Source organism: Morus notabilis, unplaced genomic scaffold, assembly GCF_000414095.1.
Source record: "Morus notabilis unplaced genomic scaffold, ASM41409v2 Scaffold3287, whole genome shotgun sequence".
In the NCBI taxonomy this organism is placed as follows: domain Eukaryota; kingdom Viridiplantae; phylum Streptophyta; class Magnoliopsida; order Rosales; family Moraceae; genus Morus; species Morus notabilis.
The window spans coordinates 60-18,475 of record NW_010365321.1 but is presented as its reverse complement, the minus strand read 5'-3'; the positions used below and the strand labels follow the sequence as shown (position 1 = coordinate 18,475).

The window sequence follows — 18,416 nt, the reverse complement described above, 5'->3', positions numbered from 1 at the left end:
GATGTAAGGCTGTATTTCATTCGAGATATCTTGTCAAATGGTGAGATTCAACTGGAGAAGGTTGCTATTGAAGAAAACCCAGCCGATATGATCACTAAAGCACTGGCATCACCAAAGTTCAAGCATTGCTTGAGCTTACTTCACATTGACTCAGGATGATCCCTAATGAAGGGATTATTGAGCAGCAGCTATACAAGTGTTCTCAGATTACTTGGACAAGGTGGAGAATTGTTGATTAATTGCCCAAGTAATCCACGTGGCTTCAAAATGGTCAAAGCTAGATGATGTGGCAGTTACAAGGCTTTACTGTGTGGTGGGCTGTATTATAGCACAATCGGTTAATATATGTAAAAGTGAGACTCGTATAGAACTCTCTGGATTTTTTCCTCTGTATTCATCATTCTTATTCCGCAAAACTGTAGAGAGAGAGAGAACTTAGAGAGAGAAAGTTCTTGTAATCTGTTGTAACCATTCTTGCGATCATAGTGAAGAAGCCATCGAGCAAGCTGCTGCTCAACGGGGACGTAGGTCAAAGTTCTTTTGGCCGAACCTCGGTAAATCGTGTGTGCACTGTTTCCTTTCCTTCTCTGTTCTTGATTGTGTTTTTCCGTTTCTTTGTTCTATCGATTACTAGGGTTTTTTCTCTTAGTATCGAGATCTTGGTTGGTAACTGGAGTTTGAAGGTTTATGGGTTAATCCACAACAGGTAGATTTTGAAGACAACGATGATTGTGGTACGAAAGTTGGTTAGGTATCATGGTGAGCCGTCAGACGGGGGATGAGGCTGGCGGGTGACTGGTTCGGGGATGGCGGCTAGTTGTTGTCCACGGTTGTTCTCCGGTGCTTTATAAGATCTTGGTCGACTTGTTGAACAGGTTCCCAATTATCAATAGCAGTGGTGGTAGCCATATATTTATCTACAAATCTTTTCTCTTATATATTGAGCAAGAAGCTCAATGGTAGTTTTCTAACTACCCAAGTCTCTATAGTCATTGTTCGATACCATGCGCTCGGGCGTCTAGTTCTTCAACAATAATCTCTTTTCTTTTTTTAAAGAATTTAACAGTAGTTTATTAAGAGGTAGTTATGTCTGTTGGCGTTATATTATTATAACTGTAACAGAGAGCTTTGGTACCAATTGATAAAGTTTATGCGGCGGAAATAAAGGAGTGACAAGGTTTTAAACTAAAAGTTATGAACTTTATTATTAAAAAAAAAAAGCTATGAACTTTATAGAATGATTGAATGAGAGCGTTAAGATGTGATTTTATGTGAGAGTCTTTTATTATAGTAAAAAAATTAAATGTGACGATTTTTAAGAGCTTTTTACCGTAATAAAACTCGAATTAGCGAAATGAACGGGTCTTAAATGTTTGAATGAATGCCATGACATAGAGTATATAATTCGTATCTTTTAATAGTAACTACCTCTTAATATATAATTTTTTAATCTTAATAGAACTAGAACTCTAGCTAATTAAAAAATAAATGATAAAGATAAATTTAAAATAAAATTAAAACAATAAACATAAATTTAAATTAACAGTCAAATTTTTTATTAAAAAAAAAAGACTACAGTAAAAAGCAACCTATGAATCAAACATGACCTGGGAAAGCCATAAAAAGGGAAGTTGTTCCCGCCTTCTCTTAAAACCTCACAAACAAATCCCCCAGAAATCCACTCCCTAAAAAAGCCAAAAAAAAAGAAATCCCAAACTCTATTTGTGTGTGAGAGCTTGTATCGTTGACAATGGCGGGAGCTGCTGCTGCTTCATCGAAGAAGAAGAAGAAGGTCGGAGAAGATGGCGAGGGATCGACCAACCCAGAGGCCGCAGAGCGGAAGAGGCTCAGATCCCTCGCCTTCTCCAACAACATCCTCTCCCAAACCCATGCCAAAACCCTTTCACCTCTTTCCCCTTCGAAAATGGTCGCCAAACACCACGGCAAGGACATCGTCAAGAGATCTCAGAGGAAAAACAAGTTCCTCTTCTCCTTCCCCGGCCTCCTCGCCCCCGTCGCCGGCGGGAAGATCGGCGAGCTCAAGGATTTAGGCACCAAGAACCCCGTTCTCTATCTCGATTTCCCTCAGGTTTATTCAATTGTTTGATTTTCTTCCATTTTTCCTTTTCCTTGTTTGTTTGGCGAGAAAATGCGAGAAAACTTGTTTTGGTGACCTGTTTGTTTGAGTCTCTTTTTCCAGGGTCGGATGAAGCTGTTTGGGACTATTGTGTATCCTCAGAACAGATATTTGACTCTTCAGTTTCCCAGAGGTTAAGAGTGTCACCTGTGAGGATTACTTTGATAATATGGTCTCTCTCTCTCTCTCTTGATAAGAAAAGGCCTTTTTCATTGATAACCATTAACATAATCATCAATTACAAGGAAAGAGGACGAGGAATCCTCAAAGCAAAAAAAAAAAAAAAAAAAACAAAATGGTAGCTAACCACCCTTGGAATATAATTACAAGGAAAGAGGACGAGGAATCCTCAAAGCAAAAAAAAAAAAAAAAAAGTCAGAATGTTAGCTATCACACCTTGGATCATTTGCAAAATAGCTAGGCAGAAAATTTTCAAATTGGCCCATCCCTGTAAGAAAAGTATCCTCAACCAAGGAGATAATCCTGTCTCGTCCCACATGTGCACTTAAACTGCCACCATGGAGCTCTCTAATAAGATGTTCTCGTAAAGTTTTCATATTTTGTGGGAACCAAGATGCATATTCTTGTACTTCCTGTCCAACTAGAATGCATGATCTTCCAACTTTCAGTTTTCCACTTAAGCTTATTTAATCTTTATTTGCAATGTGAATTCTATTAGTTCTCCCTTTTTAGATATCTCCCCATCCATCGTAGCCTTGTACTTCTAATCTCAGTCATCTTCTCTGGGTCGTAATTGTAGTAATGGGCCAAAACAATATTGCACTTCAAGGATTGCGAAATAAAAGGCCGAATAATTTAAAGGAAAAAGAACAAATAACAGGATTACTCCATTCCATCGAAATATTTGTTATCTTATTTTATCTGCTTTATTTATTGGATCTAAGTAAGAGTAATTTTATTAAGTTATTCTATGCATTTTATGGTAAAAGACGAAGGCGATATTACTCATAGATTGGGAAAGATTGATGAGATAAGGAAAGTATTGTTCCCTCAAGTTTTCCTATTACTTGATTGGGTTACAAAGAGTTCAGTTTTTTCTTGTTGCATAGAATCATATGCTTGACATATTCTTGTTGGTGGTAACAGATTGTATTTTCTGATGCATGGTGGATTGGGAGTGCAGCCGAGAACCCAGAAGAAGCTCGACTTGATTTTCCCAAGGAACTAAGTGATGTAAGTTTTCCTGCGTACTGGTTTACTTGGGTGGTTAGAAGTGAACTCATATCTCCTTTATTCTTTTTCAATAAATAAATGTTCTAAGCATCTGTTGGTTTCAGGGTCAACATGCTGAATATGATTTTAAAGGTGGTGCTGGTGGAGGCACATGTATTAATAAGCAAATTAGTCATAAAACTGGAATCACCGATGTAGAAGAGCAATCTCCTAGATCTACGCCTGAAGATGATTTATCTGAGGATGAAAACAAAGATTTGAAAGCAACTCCAGTTCGGCATTCAGCAAGAACTGCTGGAAAAACATTCAAGTACTGATCCACTATCACGTGCTGCATTCTTATTTGAAAAAGATGGTGTATTTTTTAACTTGCTAGAAAAAATTTATTATAGTTTTAACAGGGTTAAATCTTTTCTCCTATGTTTCCCTGACAAATTAAATCTTTTCTCTTATGTTTCCCTGTCAAATTAACAATCATTGCATAAACTGCCAAAGCATTCATATTTTAATGTATTCCTTTATGTCTGTATATTTTGAAAGTTTAGTTATTTATGAATGAATTATAGGTTGTAAAGCTTTTACCGCTTACTTTTGATATATTGTTACTATGTTCTATGGCATGTAGAAAAAGAAACAGCGTCACTTACAGCCAATTTATATTGTGAAATATTTGATGGCCAAATATTGTGGACCTTATATCCTTTCCTAGACTGGTCTTATATTCCCGCGAGTAATGCAATTCTTATCTAATAAAAGATAAAAAAAAGGTTTCATGATTGTAACAAATAGCACTGACATTTAGTTGCCATTTATGCAGCTTCTAATATTATATATGTGAGTTGTTATTTTAGATAATTATTTTATTCTACAATGCACGTTCCTTTTCTTTTTTCTTTTTTTAATCTTTTGTTGAATAAGAAGTCAGACAGGATTTCCTTTCAATTATCTGAACTGGAAAGACACAAAAGTTCAATTTTGAAATCCTTGATGTGATGGATCTAACTTGTTCCAGTCAATTATTGTTTTTAACTGTTGAACTTTTGATCTTCTATCAAAGCTTGTTTTATCCATACCCTCAAAAGAGTTCAGTAAGTTTCATGTTCTCTACCCTTTTATGGATTCAGGTTTGCAGAAGCTTTTTCAGGAGATGATTCTACCGCAAGTGATCCTGATGAATATGAAGAAGATAAAAATATTTTGGCACTGGATTCATCATCCCGGAATCATACTACTGGAAATATCCTTATTACATGTGTCCTTATTTAACTTGATTAAGAATTTATTTTTTCCTGATAAGATAGTTCAGCTCAACTTCAACATTAAAATTTTGTTATTCTATATCTTGCTGACATCTGGGATTGTTTAAGTTTAATTAAACGAGTTTGCCTTCCTGTAATCTTTGATTACTTAATTGTTGGATACAGAAAGAAAATGTCTGCCCTGCAGTCTTTGACATTGACAGTGATGATGCAATAGAGGGAACTCAATCTCCAATTCAAAATCGGCAGTCTGCTTCGTCGGAGACAGAGTCTAAGAAGCAGTCTTCAATTTCGATTAAGAAGAATAAATCCAGGGAGGATTCATCTAGTAATCATGGCTCACTTGTTCAGACCACCATATCTACACTGTTCAAGAAAGTGGAGGAAAAGGTAATGGCATAATGACGTAAAGCTTATTCTCCAAGTTATTGAAGATGCGATCTAATCTTTCCTAGATATTGTCATTTTTTGGGTACCTCAGCACATGTTTCATTTACCATTTTCTTAATTGATGCAAATTCTTTACATATATTACAGCTGTCACTACCCTTTTGTGAATTTATGGGTTTCTGTTGGGTCCAAGTCTTAAAATTCTTCTGTAACTTTTGGGTTTCTCAATAGTCAATTGTAGTATTACCTGAAGCTTAAAAGGTTTTTCAGTGCATTTGTGTTGTTCTGGACTCCGTATTGTTTGAGGTGAAAATCTCAAATTTTCAATGCTGCCTTTTGACTGTTTGATGGTGTTGAATCTTCCAGAGGATTCCTTGTCCTCTGGTTATAAAACTATTAGCCTTTTTGGCTTTTAATAAAGTAATGTTTCTTATTCAAAAAAAAAAAAAAAAAACGAAAGGAAATGTTATGTCATGTATCGTTTGGTTTCAACTAGTGCTAGTGTAACTTGAATTATACTTGATGTCATGTACAGTCTCAAGAAATGACATCGCTCGATCACTTGAATGAATCCTCATAGACTTTTTGTGCAACAAATTGCTTAAGTTGCTCTGTGTTATACTGCATATCTAGAGTGGGAAAAGGCATCCCAATATGTGTAGTGAAATGTAGACTACTTATTTTCATATTTTTCTGAGAAAGAATTTCCAATTTTCAGAGGACACCAAGAAATCAAAGGAAAGTTCCATCACCAAAAGGTTGTTAATTTTCCTTTTTATTTTGTTAGCGCGAGAATATTGAGATGACAATATTCAGAAAGTAAGATATGCTGATGTTTTCAGTTTCTGATGAGAAGGCACAACGTATTGATTCAAAAAGGAAGATCAGTCAGGTTTAGATTTTCAATTTCCCTCCCCCTTCCCCAATGTCAATTACTCCTGGTTCCGTGCTTCTCATTACATCAATGCTTTTACCCATGGCAGTTTTATGCTTCACATGCTTGTAGTTTGCAAACTGAAGTAGTTTCTAATTTTTGTAGGATGGAGAGATGAAGAAAAAGGCAAAATTGGTCAATGACAAAAAAACAGGTCTGCTTTCTTTATCCCTCTGCCTCTCAAGCTGAAACATGCAATTCTTTTTGTATTAGTTGTAGCAAAAAAAAAAAAAAAAAAAAAAAAAAAAAAAAAAAAAAAAAAAAAAAACTATTCATCTACATATTAAATGGATTATGAGAAGAAAAAGTTAATTTGGGAGATACCATAGGTATCACATATAAAGAACTTAAAAAATTATGGTTCTCAAATAGAGGAAAGAAAGGAGAGACAAAATGGACACCTAACCTAGAAAGTGAATGTTGAAGTAGTCATGGTCCACAAATAAATGCAAGAAAGAATTAACAAAGTTCAGTGCCTAAACTAGGAAGCGCAGGGTGAAGTACTTAGCACTACAACCTAACGATAGAAAGAACAAGTGATTTCTGCAGCAAAGTTATCTACGAAATCTAATAAACTGTTAAACCCAATTTTTGCATGAGAATAATATTTCAAATTATTGAGTTTTTGAGGTTTAGGACAAAACTTTTCTTTCGGATAGGATTCGGTTTTGGGTGTCTTTATGTGCTTCTCTTTCTACAGAATTTAGAGATGTGTGTGTCTGTGTGTTTGTCTTTTTGTTTTTGTTTTTTTTTTGTTTTACATCGGATAGTTTCTTGCTGTGTTGCTTTTCTTTTCACTTACCAGGCTTATTTTTCCTCTCTTTTTTTCCTCCCTTTCTCGCCCCCTCAAAATAAAGTTCTGTTTCTTACCATTATAAAGGTTCTGTTACTTATAAAAAATTATTTAAAAAAAAAATTCTGTACAAGCTTTCGTCTGCTTTCTGGTAGTGGTTCTATTCTTCTCGAATATGGATGCTCCCACTCTCCTGTAAGAAGTCGTTGGGCTGTCCACTTTAGTACCCTGGAAACTAATAGCGACAATGATACAGGATATGACTTTGAGATATCCAAACAAGAGATACAACATTGACACTCTGACAGTCTGCACTTGACTTTATTTTATAATCTGTTTTAACTTGCATTATTCTCTTACGACAGAAGCAAAGCAAACAGCCTTCGCATGAATGTGCCATTGCCTCTTTAATATTCAAACCACAATTTGAATATTATGTTAGAAGTATCATAATTCACTTTTAATAGCTAAATATAAGAATATAAAGCTATTAATGTTGACAACAAGTTCATGAGGCCAATAATGAAGTATTTGTCAACAAATGGAATTTTAGATTTGTCATAGGTTATGGTTTATGATTATCCAAAACCAGTGATATAGCTTGTAAATTTGAAACTATAGTCTAACCCCACATGGGACTTTCCAAAACTAACAACAATGAGTGCGTCATGCATAGGGAGGCAATGAAATTTACTAGGGTTTTATTTTGAGCCTGTCATCCATGCTTGTTTAAATATTACATATAGAATCCTCTAATCTTTTTTTCTCCCCAAGTAGCTGATCAAAACAAATCTGCATGTTCGTTATGAAAGACTGTACTGTATGAGTTCATTTCATCTCTTTAAGTATGTAAGTAAATGTGACCTTGAATACTTTGTTTAAAGTTGCCATCTTTGACTTGTAGGGGGGAAAGGCGTGGCAAAGAAAAAGTTGTACGAGGTACTGTGATTTTTCAACTGATATTTGTTTTCCTATTATGTGTTGGTTTAAATTTCAATATAAATTTTACTTTGCTTTGTATCTCTCTTTTTTGTTATAAATAAAGTTTTTGAGTTTCTTGTAAAAAATAAAAAATAAAAAATAAATAAATTCCGACTCACTCGCTTCATATTTAGCTTCGTTTTGGACGTGCTGATAAAGTTTTTTAATGTCTCGCTCTTTTCTTTAGTTGCATTTGATTGGAAAGAATATGCTGTTAAAAGTCTAAATTTTTATTTTCGCTTCGATCCCGATTGCTTGAAGTTCAATCCCCTTAGACATCTTGGCTCTGAATTCTTTTGTACTGGTTTCAATTTTGATATAATACTATCGCGTATTAAAAAACAAATTGGGTTAAATGCACAGGAGTCAAACTTTATACTGTTTCATTTTATTTTGGTCCCTAAGCCATTTTTGTTAGTATTGTTGATTATTGTCTTTTGTAGTCCCTGAAATGCATCACTTTTTGCCCCTCCAACATTATCTAACAGTGAACTTGACGTAGATCAACACGTGAATATCATCTGAGGGAGTATTGGAGGTTAAAATTGACATGTCTTATGCTTGATAGTGGGGTAATTGGCATGACAAAAGAGTTTTAACGGGTTTTTGCTCTGGATAAATGACTTGAAATGTGTGAAATGCATTGTTAGTTACGTTTATAAACACCAAAACCCGTCATGCATAAGCCAATAGAGGTCTAACTTTAGATGATGCGTTTTCATTAGAAGTCGAAGCAAACTTGCTTGAGTTGAGTCTTGTTCTGTAAGTCAAATCATCAATGCTGCTTCCCATGCAAAGATATTAACTGTCCACCCTCAGCTCACTGTAGCCCTGGGCCTTTTGCTCTTCTAACGTAAGCGCCAAGGCTTCACACCGAGTCTTTACTGACATAATATGCATGCCTAAGTTGGGTCGGCAGAACCGTTGTTGCCAACCCGCGGTTAAATAGGCAACAAGTCTGCTGATGACCATGTTGTTACTAGTCATTCAATATACTAATGTAGCAACTAAAAACTGCAGAGTGAGGAGGACGATATCGAAGAATTCTCAAGCGCTTCACAGGTAATCTCCCATTGAGTAGGATATATTTCTGACATTATTTTGAAAATAGTTATAGTAATAGAACTACGTAGATAAGCATTGATTGCCATTGCCAAAACTTACCTATTCGAATTTTTATTTTTCAGTGTCTTTTGTTTTGGCTGAAACAAAAGAAACTGAAAGTTTATGCATGTATTATTCTTTGGTGATTGTTTTGGATAAACTGATTGTTCATCTAAAAATAAAACACCAATTTTTCATTTATATTTATATTTTTATTTTTTGACACAAATATTCTGTCTTAATATACCTTGGCATGGTAGTCTACCACTTTTTCTGTAAAAAATCAATTCATGATTGCACTGTATTATTTATGCATATATACTTCTCTTTTTTTTTGGGGGGTGTGTGTAGGATAATGATGAAAGTGATGAAGAGTGGGCTGCCTGAATCTTAATGACGTTAATGACCAAAGAGATGTACATGTCAAGAAAGGTGATGTTTATTACCTTGAGAATGCAATGATCATAAGATTGGTTTCATCTCCTAGAGCTTAATGTATCAATTAGCTGCTAAAATGATTTTTTTTTTGTTGCCCCTTTTCTTTGAGCTTTCATATAATCGTAATTTTGGTATTTTAAATTTTTAAAGTGATTCTTATTTCTTAATTCTACTAGTATGGGCTGGTGCCTACGTGTTTGTGGTGGTTACATTTTTTTCCTTAAAAATTATAATAAAATCGATACACAAAAAATTATTTGTCATTAATTTTTTATCAACACGTAAAAGGGGAAAATGGTATACAAGTAGTTTTTTTTTTTCAGCCATGCATATTTTGTAATGAGTAGATGAAAGTAGGAATAGGCTATATGTGTACAATTTTCTCATTTTGGTTATTTGATGTCAAAGGCAATTTATCTTTTCCAAAGTTTTTTTAATGAATATATATGAAGATCTATATGAACTTTTTACTGCTGCATCGTTTTTAGCCAACCTTTCAAAAAGAATTAAGAAATGATCAACTATCTATGAGTACTTCAAAGAAGATTAAGTCTATATATTGCTATATACATTCACCTTACTGAAAAATTAATACTCTACGTTTTGTATTATATCCATACATAAGAAAAAGAGGCAAAAGTTCTCTTTCTTCATGTTGCCACGCGGCGGTAAGAGAGAAGAGTCTTGGCCTCTTTTATTACTCTTTATAATTTTTGTATTTTTTAATCTTTATTTAGTCTTATTTTTTAGTACGTTTATTTGCACAACTCAAGTTATGATTTGAGTTGTGTATGTGAGAGAAAAATAATATAATAAAAAAATTAAATTTAAATTTTTATGAGAAAAAACACTGTAATAATATGACTTGAGTCATGAAATGAATAATGTTAATTTTGAATTGTTTGATAGGTCAAAATAAAAAGTCTTTTAATATTCTTCTTTTTATTTTTTATTTTTTTAATCTTTATTTGGCATTCTTTTTGTGCTTTCTTTTTTTATGACTTTCTTTGATAGGACCTTTTTATCATTAGGGTATGTTTCTAATTGTTAGATATGGTCAAAATAAAAAGAGTATTTTTTATTTAAAGTAATATAATATAATAATATAATAACAAACATGAAAGAGTTAAAACTCTCTTTTATGAGGCTGTTACGTGACAGCTCATCTTTTTACCTCTTTATTTTTTTATCTCTATTTTTTATTTTTAAATTGTTAAAATAATTTTTTTAAATGTGTCGTGCTTAATTGTCAATATCAAAGATTATTTTTACACATATTTCTCTTTTAAAATAAATTTAAAAAAATTCTCAAATAGTTGTATAAATGAATTTATCGTTATTCAGTAAATAAAGACTTTTCAGGTATCTTCAACATAATAATACGTACAGAGCACGTTAAAAAACTAATAACTTATAAATATGCCAAGTAAATGCTGACAAAATATGCCAAACATAGATGGGCAATATTGAAGATAATTTTTTGGTAAACAATATTTGAGATCATATTAAGAATTGGTTTCCATGCATATATTAAAGCAAGTCTCTTTAATAAACAAAAAGCTTAACGTATATTTACCCAAAAAAAAAAAAAAAAAACAAGATTATAGTATGAGGTGTAAGAAAATACAAGAGCCTAGTGTAAAAGCTTGGCCATTGCATTTAAAGTAAAAAAAGAATTAGATGATATGAACTATTGGATTATTTGGTTGAAGAACAAAGGAATGCGACTTCATCCTCTACTCTATATGGAGTATAGCAGATTTGGTTGCACATACTGAATTTCATTTATGCGAGACAAAATGGTTATACATAAACAAAAGGAAAGCATTAACGGTGAAAATTTATTACCGCCTCAAATCTGTGTTTTATTTTCTCCAGCATTTTTTTTTTTTCGTTTTAAGTTTGCCGTATACAAGTGTGATGTTTGTTGACTCTGGTGAGAAACACCATGGTAGACACAAATAAAGCTGTACAAAAAAACCGTCAGCCGAGCAACACCGACAACAACTGACCAAAATTGATCGAAAAAACAGGTGTCACATCATGACCAAATGGTGGCGGTCGGTAAACCGTTGATTTGGTGTTTGGTTTCAGGTTTCTAAATTCGGTCAGTCAACCGAATCGAACATCCAGTAGGCTTAAAAATATATTTTAGAAAATATTGTAAAACATACATATACATACAAATAACATACTTTTATCTGCTAGGGTTTTCCTCTTGGCCTTTTGGCCTCTTGCCCTCTTCCCCCATTCGAAAGGAAAAAGCCCCTCCATCCCATCTGCTGCTCATCGTCCTCCGTGGCGCCGCCACTCGTGACCTTGACGGCCCGCTCGTCCTCCCCGTTGCTCTCGTCATCTTCTCCGTCCCATATGCTTATCATCCTTCGCTGCTCCGCCCCTCGTCGGCCAACTCGTCCTCCCCGTCGCTCCTCCTTGTCATCTTCTCTGCCCCGCCAGCCTCCTCTTATCTCCACCGATTTGCTCATCTCACAGCCATGTATTTGAAGTTTTTTTCTTTTTTTTCCCACCACAAATCTGAAAATCCATTTATGGTATGACGTGAACTGAACATGAAATTGTGTTTTAAGATGCTTAGGATTTAGGACTCAGGAGCATAGAATTCTAAGGGGTTGTTCGTTTGAGTTTAACTCAAAAAAAGTTTGAACTCAAATTACAATTTTATTTAAGTTCATATTCTTTTGTAAAATTTGAGTTTTAACTTGAGTTTGAAGCTAAAATTTGAGTTCAGGTTCTCCCTTCAACTTAAGTTCCTAAACTCAAACTCAAATTAATGACCAGTATTTTTTCTATTCTTAAAAACGTCATAACTTTTTTGTTTTAATTCCGATTGAAATGATTTTATTTTTTTATGCGTTCACAACGAAGAAACGAATAAAACCCCATCCATATATCCTATTCAAATTTTCTCGCTCCTCCTTGTCATCTTCTCTGCCCCGCCAGCCTCCTCTTATCTCCACTGATCTGCTCATCTCACAGCCATGTATTTGAAGTTTTTTTCTTTTTTTTCCCCCCACAAATCTGAAAATCCATTTGAGATATGACGAGAACTGAACATGAAATTGTGTTTTAAGATGCTTAGGATTTAGGACTTAGGAGCATAGAATTCTAAGGGATTGTTCGTTTTAGTTTAACTCAAAAAAAGTTTGAACTCAAGTTACAACTTTATTTAAGTTCATATTCTTTTGTAAAATTTGAGTTTTAACTTGAGTTTGAAGCTAAAATTTGAGTTCAAGTTCTCCCTTCAACTCAAGTTCCTAAACTCAAACTCAAATTAATGACCAGTATTTTTTTTATTCTTAAAAACGTCATAACTTTTTTGTTTTAATTCCGATTGAGATGATTTTATTTTTTTATGCGTTCACAACGAAGAAACGAATAAAACCTCATCCATATATCCTATTCAAATTTTCTATCACCATTGAGTTTTTATTAAAATACTATCTAAATACAAATTTATGTTTTGATCCACCCAAACACAAATTCAAATAAATTCTTAATTCAAACCATAACTCAAAATGTGTCTATCCAAACATAAACTCAAATTAGAGTCCAAACTTAAACCATACTCAAATACACCTTAACTCAAATCAATGTCTGAATTCAAATCACCTTAACTCAAAAAATGCAAATGAACAAGCCCTAAATGATTTAAGTTAGGCTTTTCTTTTTCCTCATTTTCTCAAATCTGTCTCAAAATTAGGGAATTTTAAAGCTCTCTTTTGTCACAAGGGAAAATTGTCAGTTAACCGTCAAAATTGAACTAAACTGACCGAGTATAGCAGTCGGGTTGATACTCGCTTTTATACCCTTTGTTGGACGGTTTCGATTCCAGTTATCCGCAAAACTGAACTTTCGATTCTGTGGCCGACCGAGAGAAGCCGACCGCTGAATATCCGTAGACAAATGCAATATGGATGAAAACGGTCTATAGGTTTTTACATATGTTAAAAGATAAAATAAGATAAGATGATTAATAGTTTAAAAAATAGCATGAAAAAATTGTTTGAAAGGGAAATATTTGGAGCAAAAATGTTTTATCGGGCTAATCATAAAAAAAGTACACATAAGGATAACTTTTAATATAAGAGAAATTACACATAAAGCAGGACACCACATTTGAAGAAAATTATTTATCATTGAAAAAATAAAAAAAAGAATAAAAAAGATTATCAAGAAACACATATGAAATAAATTATTTTTATAAGAGTAAAACTTCAAAAGAAAATATTTGTGAAAAGCACACTGTAAAAAAATTAGACTGTAAAGAAACATTGACAAAATAGAAAAAAAAAATAACACATTTAAAAAAATATATAAACAAACCAAAAAGTAGGAAAAGCAAAACAAAAGGAAAAAAAAAGTCTAAAAAGGAAGAGGAAAAAACAGAGGTTGAAAAGAAAAGAAAAAAACAAAAAGAAAGAAGAAGTTGCTATGTGATAGTCCTTAAGAAGTGAATAGTAACGAGATATTGTCTCTTTTCATGTATGTTAGATTATATTAGATTCGATTAGATGATTAAAAAAAGAAGAGATAAAGTTGACGCGTGACCATAAATGTAGCATGGATGAATATAGTCTACATGTATTTTGCATATGTTAAGATAAGATAAGATTAGGTAATAATAGTTTAAAGGATTGCATGAAAAATTTATTTAAAAAGGAAATATCTTAGGAAAAAAAGTTTTCTTGGGCTAATCATAAAAAAATACGAATGAGGATAACTTTTGATATAAAAAGAATTACACAGAAAATAATTAAGTAGAGACACATTTAAAGAAAATTATCGTAGCCATTGGCAAAAATAAAAAAAAAAGAGTGAAAAACTATATAAGAACACATATTAAAGAAATTATTTAATAAGAGTAAAGTTAGAAAAGAAATATTTTTAGAAAGTACATCATAAAGAAATAGACTTTAATGAAATATTGACAAAATAAAAAAAAAACATTTTAGAAAATATAAAAAGAAATCAAAAGACAGGAAAACAAAAAGGATGAGAAAAAAGGCTAAAAAGAAAGGGGAAAAAGGCTAAAAAGAGGGAAAAAGTGGCTAAAAAGGGAAAAAAAGAAAGAAGAAGAAGCTGCCTTATGGTAGTTCTTGGGAAGTGAATAGCAACGAGGCGTTGCCTCTTTTATATATGTTAGATTAGATGATTTAAAAAAGAAGAGAAGAAGTTGAGACGTGACCTTAGATGCAGATTTCCAAAATACAGAAGTCTCCATGCCGCGTTTTTTAACACATTAGACGACCGTTTCATAAAAACCGTCGTTAAATAGGCATCGTCTTATCTCATATTTGTTGTCATTTAAGTATTCTTGTGTTCATTTATTTTTTCACATTTTACGTTCTTGTTCTAGTGCTCGATTGACTCAAATCGACCCGAATCGACTCACCAACGCGATCGACTCCTAGGAGCAGTCATTAACCCTCTAAATAAATTTAATTATAGAATCCAACCACTACAATAATAATACTAATAGTAGTAGTAATAATAATAATAATAACAATAATGAATTATAAGAAAAGAGGAACCACGCAATTTTTAAATTTAAGAAAAATAATAGAAACGATAATATGTGGCATTACAAAGACAAACTTTAGCACTAGCAATTTCCTTTTGGCGAGGGTAACTTAATGACAAATAATTAATCATTTTCCGTTCGATCTTTCAAAAAGCTAAATATGCATTTCGAAACTTCACCACAATTTCACTCACATAAAATATCCCACAAAGTCATAAAACTCCTGTTGAAACTAAACATTTCTTATAGTGCATATTTTAATGGTATTGAAAGGTTATTTAGAGCCCGTTTAGTTGGAAGATTCGTTCTCTGATTCGAATCATAGTTTATAGTTCGCTACAGTATTTTCTCTCACAAAAAACACACGTAAATTAAAAATAGTTCTAATCTCGTGGTTCTAATCCATGAACCAAACGGGCATTTAAATCATTGAGAATTGAAGCATGTATGAGTCGGTTACTTTGTGGTAGTGTTGGTGGGCCGTTGGAATACAGTATTTTCTCTCACAAAAAACACACGTAAATAAAAAATAGTTCTAATCTCGTGGTTCTAATCCATGAACCAAACGGGCATTTAAACATTGAGAATTGAAGCATGTATGAGTCGGTTACTTTGTGGTAGTGTTGGTGGGCCGTTGGAATATCGCCGGAAATCGCCGGAGCCGACGGTTTAATGAACTCTCATCCTTCTCTCCCTCTACTATACTATTCTAAGCAAATAGTAACAACATTTCTTATTTTGGGCTCACACTTTATTTGGCTTATAGTGCATATTTTAATGGTATTGAAAGGTTATTTAATCTAATAAGTTGATCAAAACATTTATAAGAGAGTTCACAAGTTTCAAATTAGTCAACAAACCGAGAATCCCTCTTATTATGGACCGATATACATAACTAAATTTACATCAATAAAATTATCTGTAAGATGCTTTAACAACAAATTAAAATAAATTATTATAAAAATATTCCAACAACTGCTCTATAAAAGCAGCTCAAAGTTTGCATATACAACCCACAAATCTCTCAAGGCCATACTATTATAACACAGAAAAATTACAATGGTCCTTGTGAAGAAGCTCGTTGATGAGGTCTCTGGCTGGCTCAGAGTCTACGACGACGGCTCCGTCGACCGGACATGGACCGGCCCACCGGAGGTCAAGTTCATGGCCGAGCCGGTACCACCACACGACGATTTCATCGAGGGCGTCGCGGTCCGAGACGTCGTCGCGGACCGAAAATCCGGCCTCCGGGTCCGAATCTATCTCCCTGAGAAGAACCCCGGCGAGGAGAAAACAAACTTTCCGATCATTCTTCACTTCCATGGCGGCGGCTTCTGCATCAGTGAAGCAGATTGGTTCATGTACTACTACATTTACGCCCGCCTCGCCCGCGCTGCCCGGGCCGTCATCGTTTCGGCCTACCTGCGCAGAGCACCGGAGCACCGCCTTCCCGCGGCAGCGGACGACGGATACTCCGCCCTTCTCTGGCTGCGCTCCCTGGCGAAATCCGGAGAGTCCAGCGACCTCGGGGACGTGGACTTCAACCGTGTTTTCCTCATCGGGGACAGCTCCGGCGGGAATTTAGTCCACGAGGTGGCGGCCCGTGCCGGGAAGGAGGACATCAGCCCGGTTCGAGTCGCGGGGGCGATTCCTATCCACCCGGGGTTCGTCCGTTCGGAGAGGAGCAAGTCCGAGAAGGAACAGCCGCAGTCGCCGTTCCTAACCCTAGACATGGTGGACAAGTTCCTGAGCCTCTCCTTACCAGTTGGGTGCACGAAAGACCACCCGTTTACTTGCCCGATGGGGGCGGCGGCACCGCCACTGGAGGAGCTGAGGCTGCCGCCAATGCTACTGTGCATTGCGGAGAAGGATTTGATCAAAGACACGGAGATGGAGTATTATGAGGCCATGAGGAAGGCCGAAAAAGACGTGGAGCTTCTGATTAGCCATGGAATGACTCACAGCTTTTATCTGAACAAGATTGCCGTAGATATGGACACTAACACTGCCGCACAAACTGATGCACTATTCTCTGCAATCATAGAGTTCATCAAGAAGCATTGAAAGATACAAGTTTTTATGTGATAAATTCGATATGTTAAAGTTTTCATGTAGCAAGTTGATAATGATAAACTAAATCTTATTCTGTGTTATTTTGAATAATTAATTCTCGTCCGTAAGAAGTTCATTTATTTTTATGTGATTCCGTCATATGCGTAATTATTTTTAGGTAAAATTTGACTTCATAGAAATGTTGAAAATAAAATTATTGGGGGACAAAGAAAAGATTTGAAAACATGTCAGGCGATTATGTTCCATAAAGTGACAATTCAGTGTCCAAAACTTTTTTGCCAAATATATGTGTATGAATTAGATATGTTGTCCTTAATTTAGAATATTAGAGTTTGATATTGCTACGTAAAATTGGTGCTTATAAAGGACTTAGCGGCAACAGAAAGGGACAAATCGAAACAACCAATGTTTGCATTAAATAAACGTGAAACGTTGTTTTGCTTTAAAAAGATTCAGAGAAACATGATAAACATTTGTTTTAACAATTAAAGTAAATACTTTCTCACACTGCTTCTATTTTTATTTATTTTAATACTTAAAATAGCAGGTATGGATATTCCATTAGACTATTCCGTTATCGATCGTTAGGCTTGTTTATGGGGGCAAGAATCACACCAAATATCATATTCATCTTAACAATTAAAATAATTATTCAAATAGATTGAATAATTATTTTATCACATAAAATAAATGTGTGACAAAATGTACGTGTTGCACGGACGCACGCCACATTGTCTTTCACACGGTTTGTTCGTCAATGCACCATATAGCGAACTATACTGTGTCATATTTAAAAAAAAAAAAAAAAAAAAAAAAGATATTTTACACAGTTGTGAGAAACGTCTAAAATATCTAAATTCGATTAATTCACTATGTCAATAATTGAGTTAATAAAGGTATCAAATAAATCCACATAATTTAAGCTTCAATAATTATTATTTATATAATTAATCCCGACTCTAACGTCGGTAAAAGCCTTTCCTGAGCGCTTTGGCTTTTAAAATAAAACAATGATCATTTGCGAAAGAAAAGTACTTGACACTAGAAGTCTAGAACCTAATTTGGTCACTCTTAATTCAGTAATTTTTTCCTAATATATAATTTATATAAGGTTTGCAAAAAAGTTACTTTTTTTTTTTAATTTATAGGTGGGTGAAAGAAAATTTGAATTCTACCCTTGCAGAGAAATCAAATGTATGATTGCCACTAGAGTAATTTTTTCCTAGTAAGACTAGTCTAAAAGCCATCATCCCACGATGAAATAATTCAAAGTGATGCTGAAACTTTCTTACTAATATTCTTGAATCTTGATCACCATATTAGCATTCAAGACGCGTTTGATCAAAAATTGGAAGAAAAAAAAAAAGAATTTCTAATACAGTATTTGGCACTCAAGTGGTCAAACCTAATTTGGTCTCTCTTCTCTTTTGGTAGTACGTGAGATGGTCATAGCCACTATCGGTTTAACTTTTCAGTCTTCTCTAATCAATAATTTAGTTGACTCAAAAAGTTTCAAGAATCACAAGTAATATTTTTTTTTTTCGTTTATCTGTCTTGTTCATTTTACCGAT

At 34.1% G+C, this 18,416-nt stretch overlaps 2 protein-coding genes across 2 annotated transcripts; both read left to right on the top strand.

Annotated features, from left to right (window-relative positions):
* The first annotated feature begins 1,712 nt into the window (after window positions 1-1,712).
* Window positions 1,713-11,852, top strand: LOC21386056 (DNA-binding protein RHL1). Its single transcript, XM_024172034.1, is given in 14 exon segments — window positions 1,713-2,089; window positions 2,201-2,271; window positions 2,273-2,309; window positions 3,245-3,331; window positions 3,436-3,641; window positions 4,456-4,568; window positions 4,754-4,980; window positions 5,699-5,738; window positions 5,823-5,872; window positions 6,020-6,068; window positions 7,612-7,646; window positions 8,709-8,750; window positions 9,144-9,224; window positions 11,264-11,852. Coding segments are annotated over 13 exon segments (1,332 nt in total). The 5' UTR covers window positions 1,713-1,750; the 3' UTR covers window positions 9,180-9,224; window positions 11,264-11,852.
* Window positions 11,853-15,773: 3,921 nt separating this feature from the next.
* LOC21386054 (probable carboxylesterase 15) lies at window positions 15,774-16,955 on the top strand. The gene has a single exon (XM_010107821.2). The coding sequence runs from the start codon at window positions 15,832-15,834 to the stop codon at window positions 16,834-16,836; it is 1,005 nt and encodes a 334-aa protein (XP_010106123.1). The 5' UTR covers window positions 15,774-15,831; the 3' UTR covers window positions 16,837-16,955.
* The last annotated feature ends 1,461 nt before the right edge of the window (window positions 16,956-18,416 follow it).

Excerpts from the sequence above, each read along its gene's own strand:
- LOC21386054 (XM_010107821.2), top strand. The coding sequence starts at position 15,832 with ATGGTCCTTGTGAAGAAGCTCGTTGATGAGGTCTCTGGCTGGCTCAGA.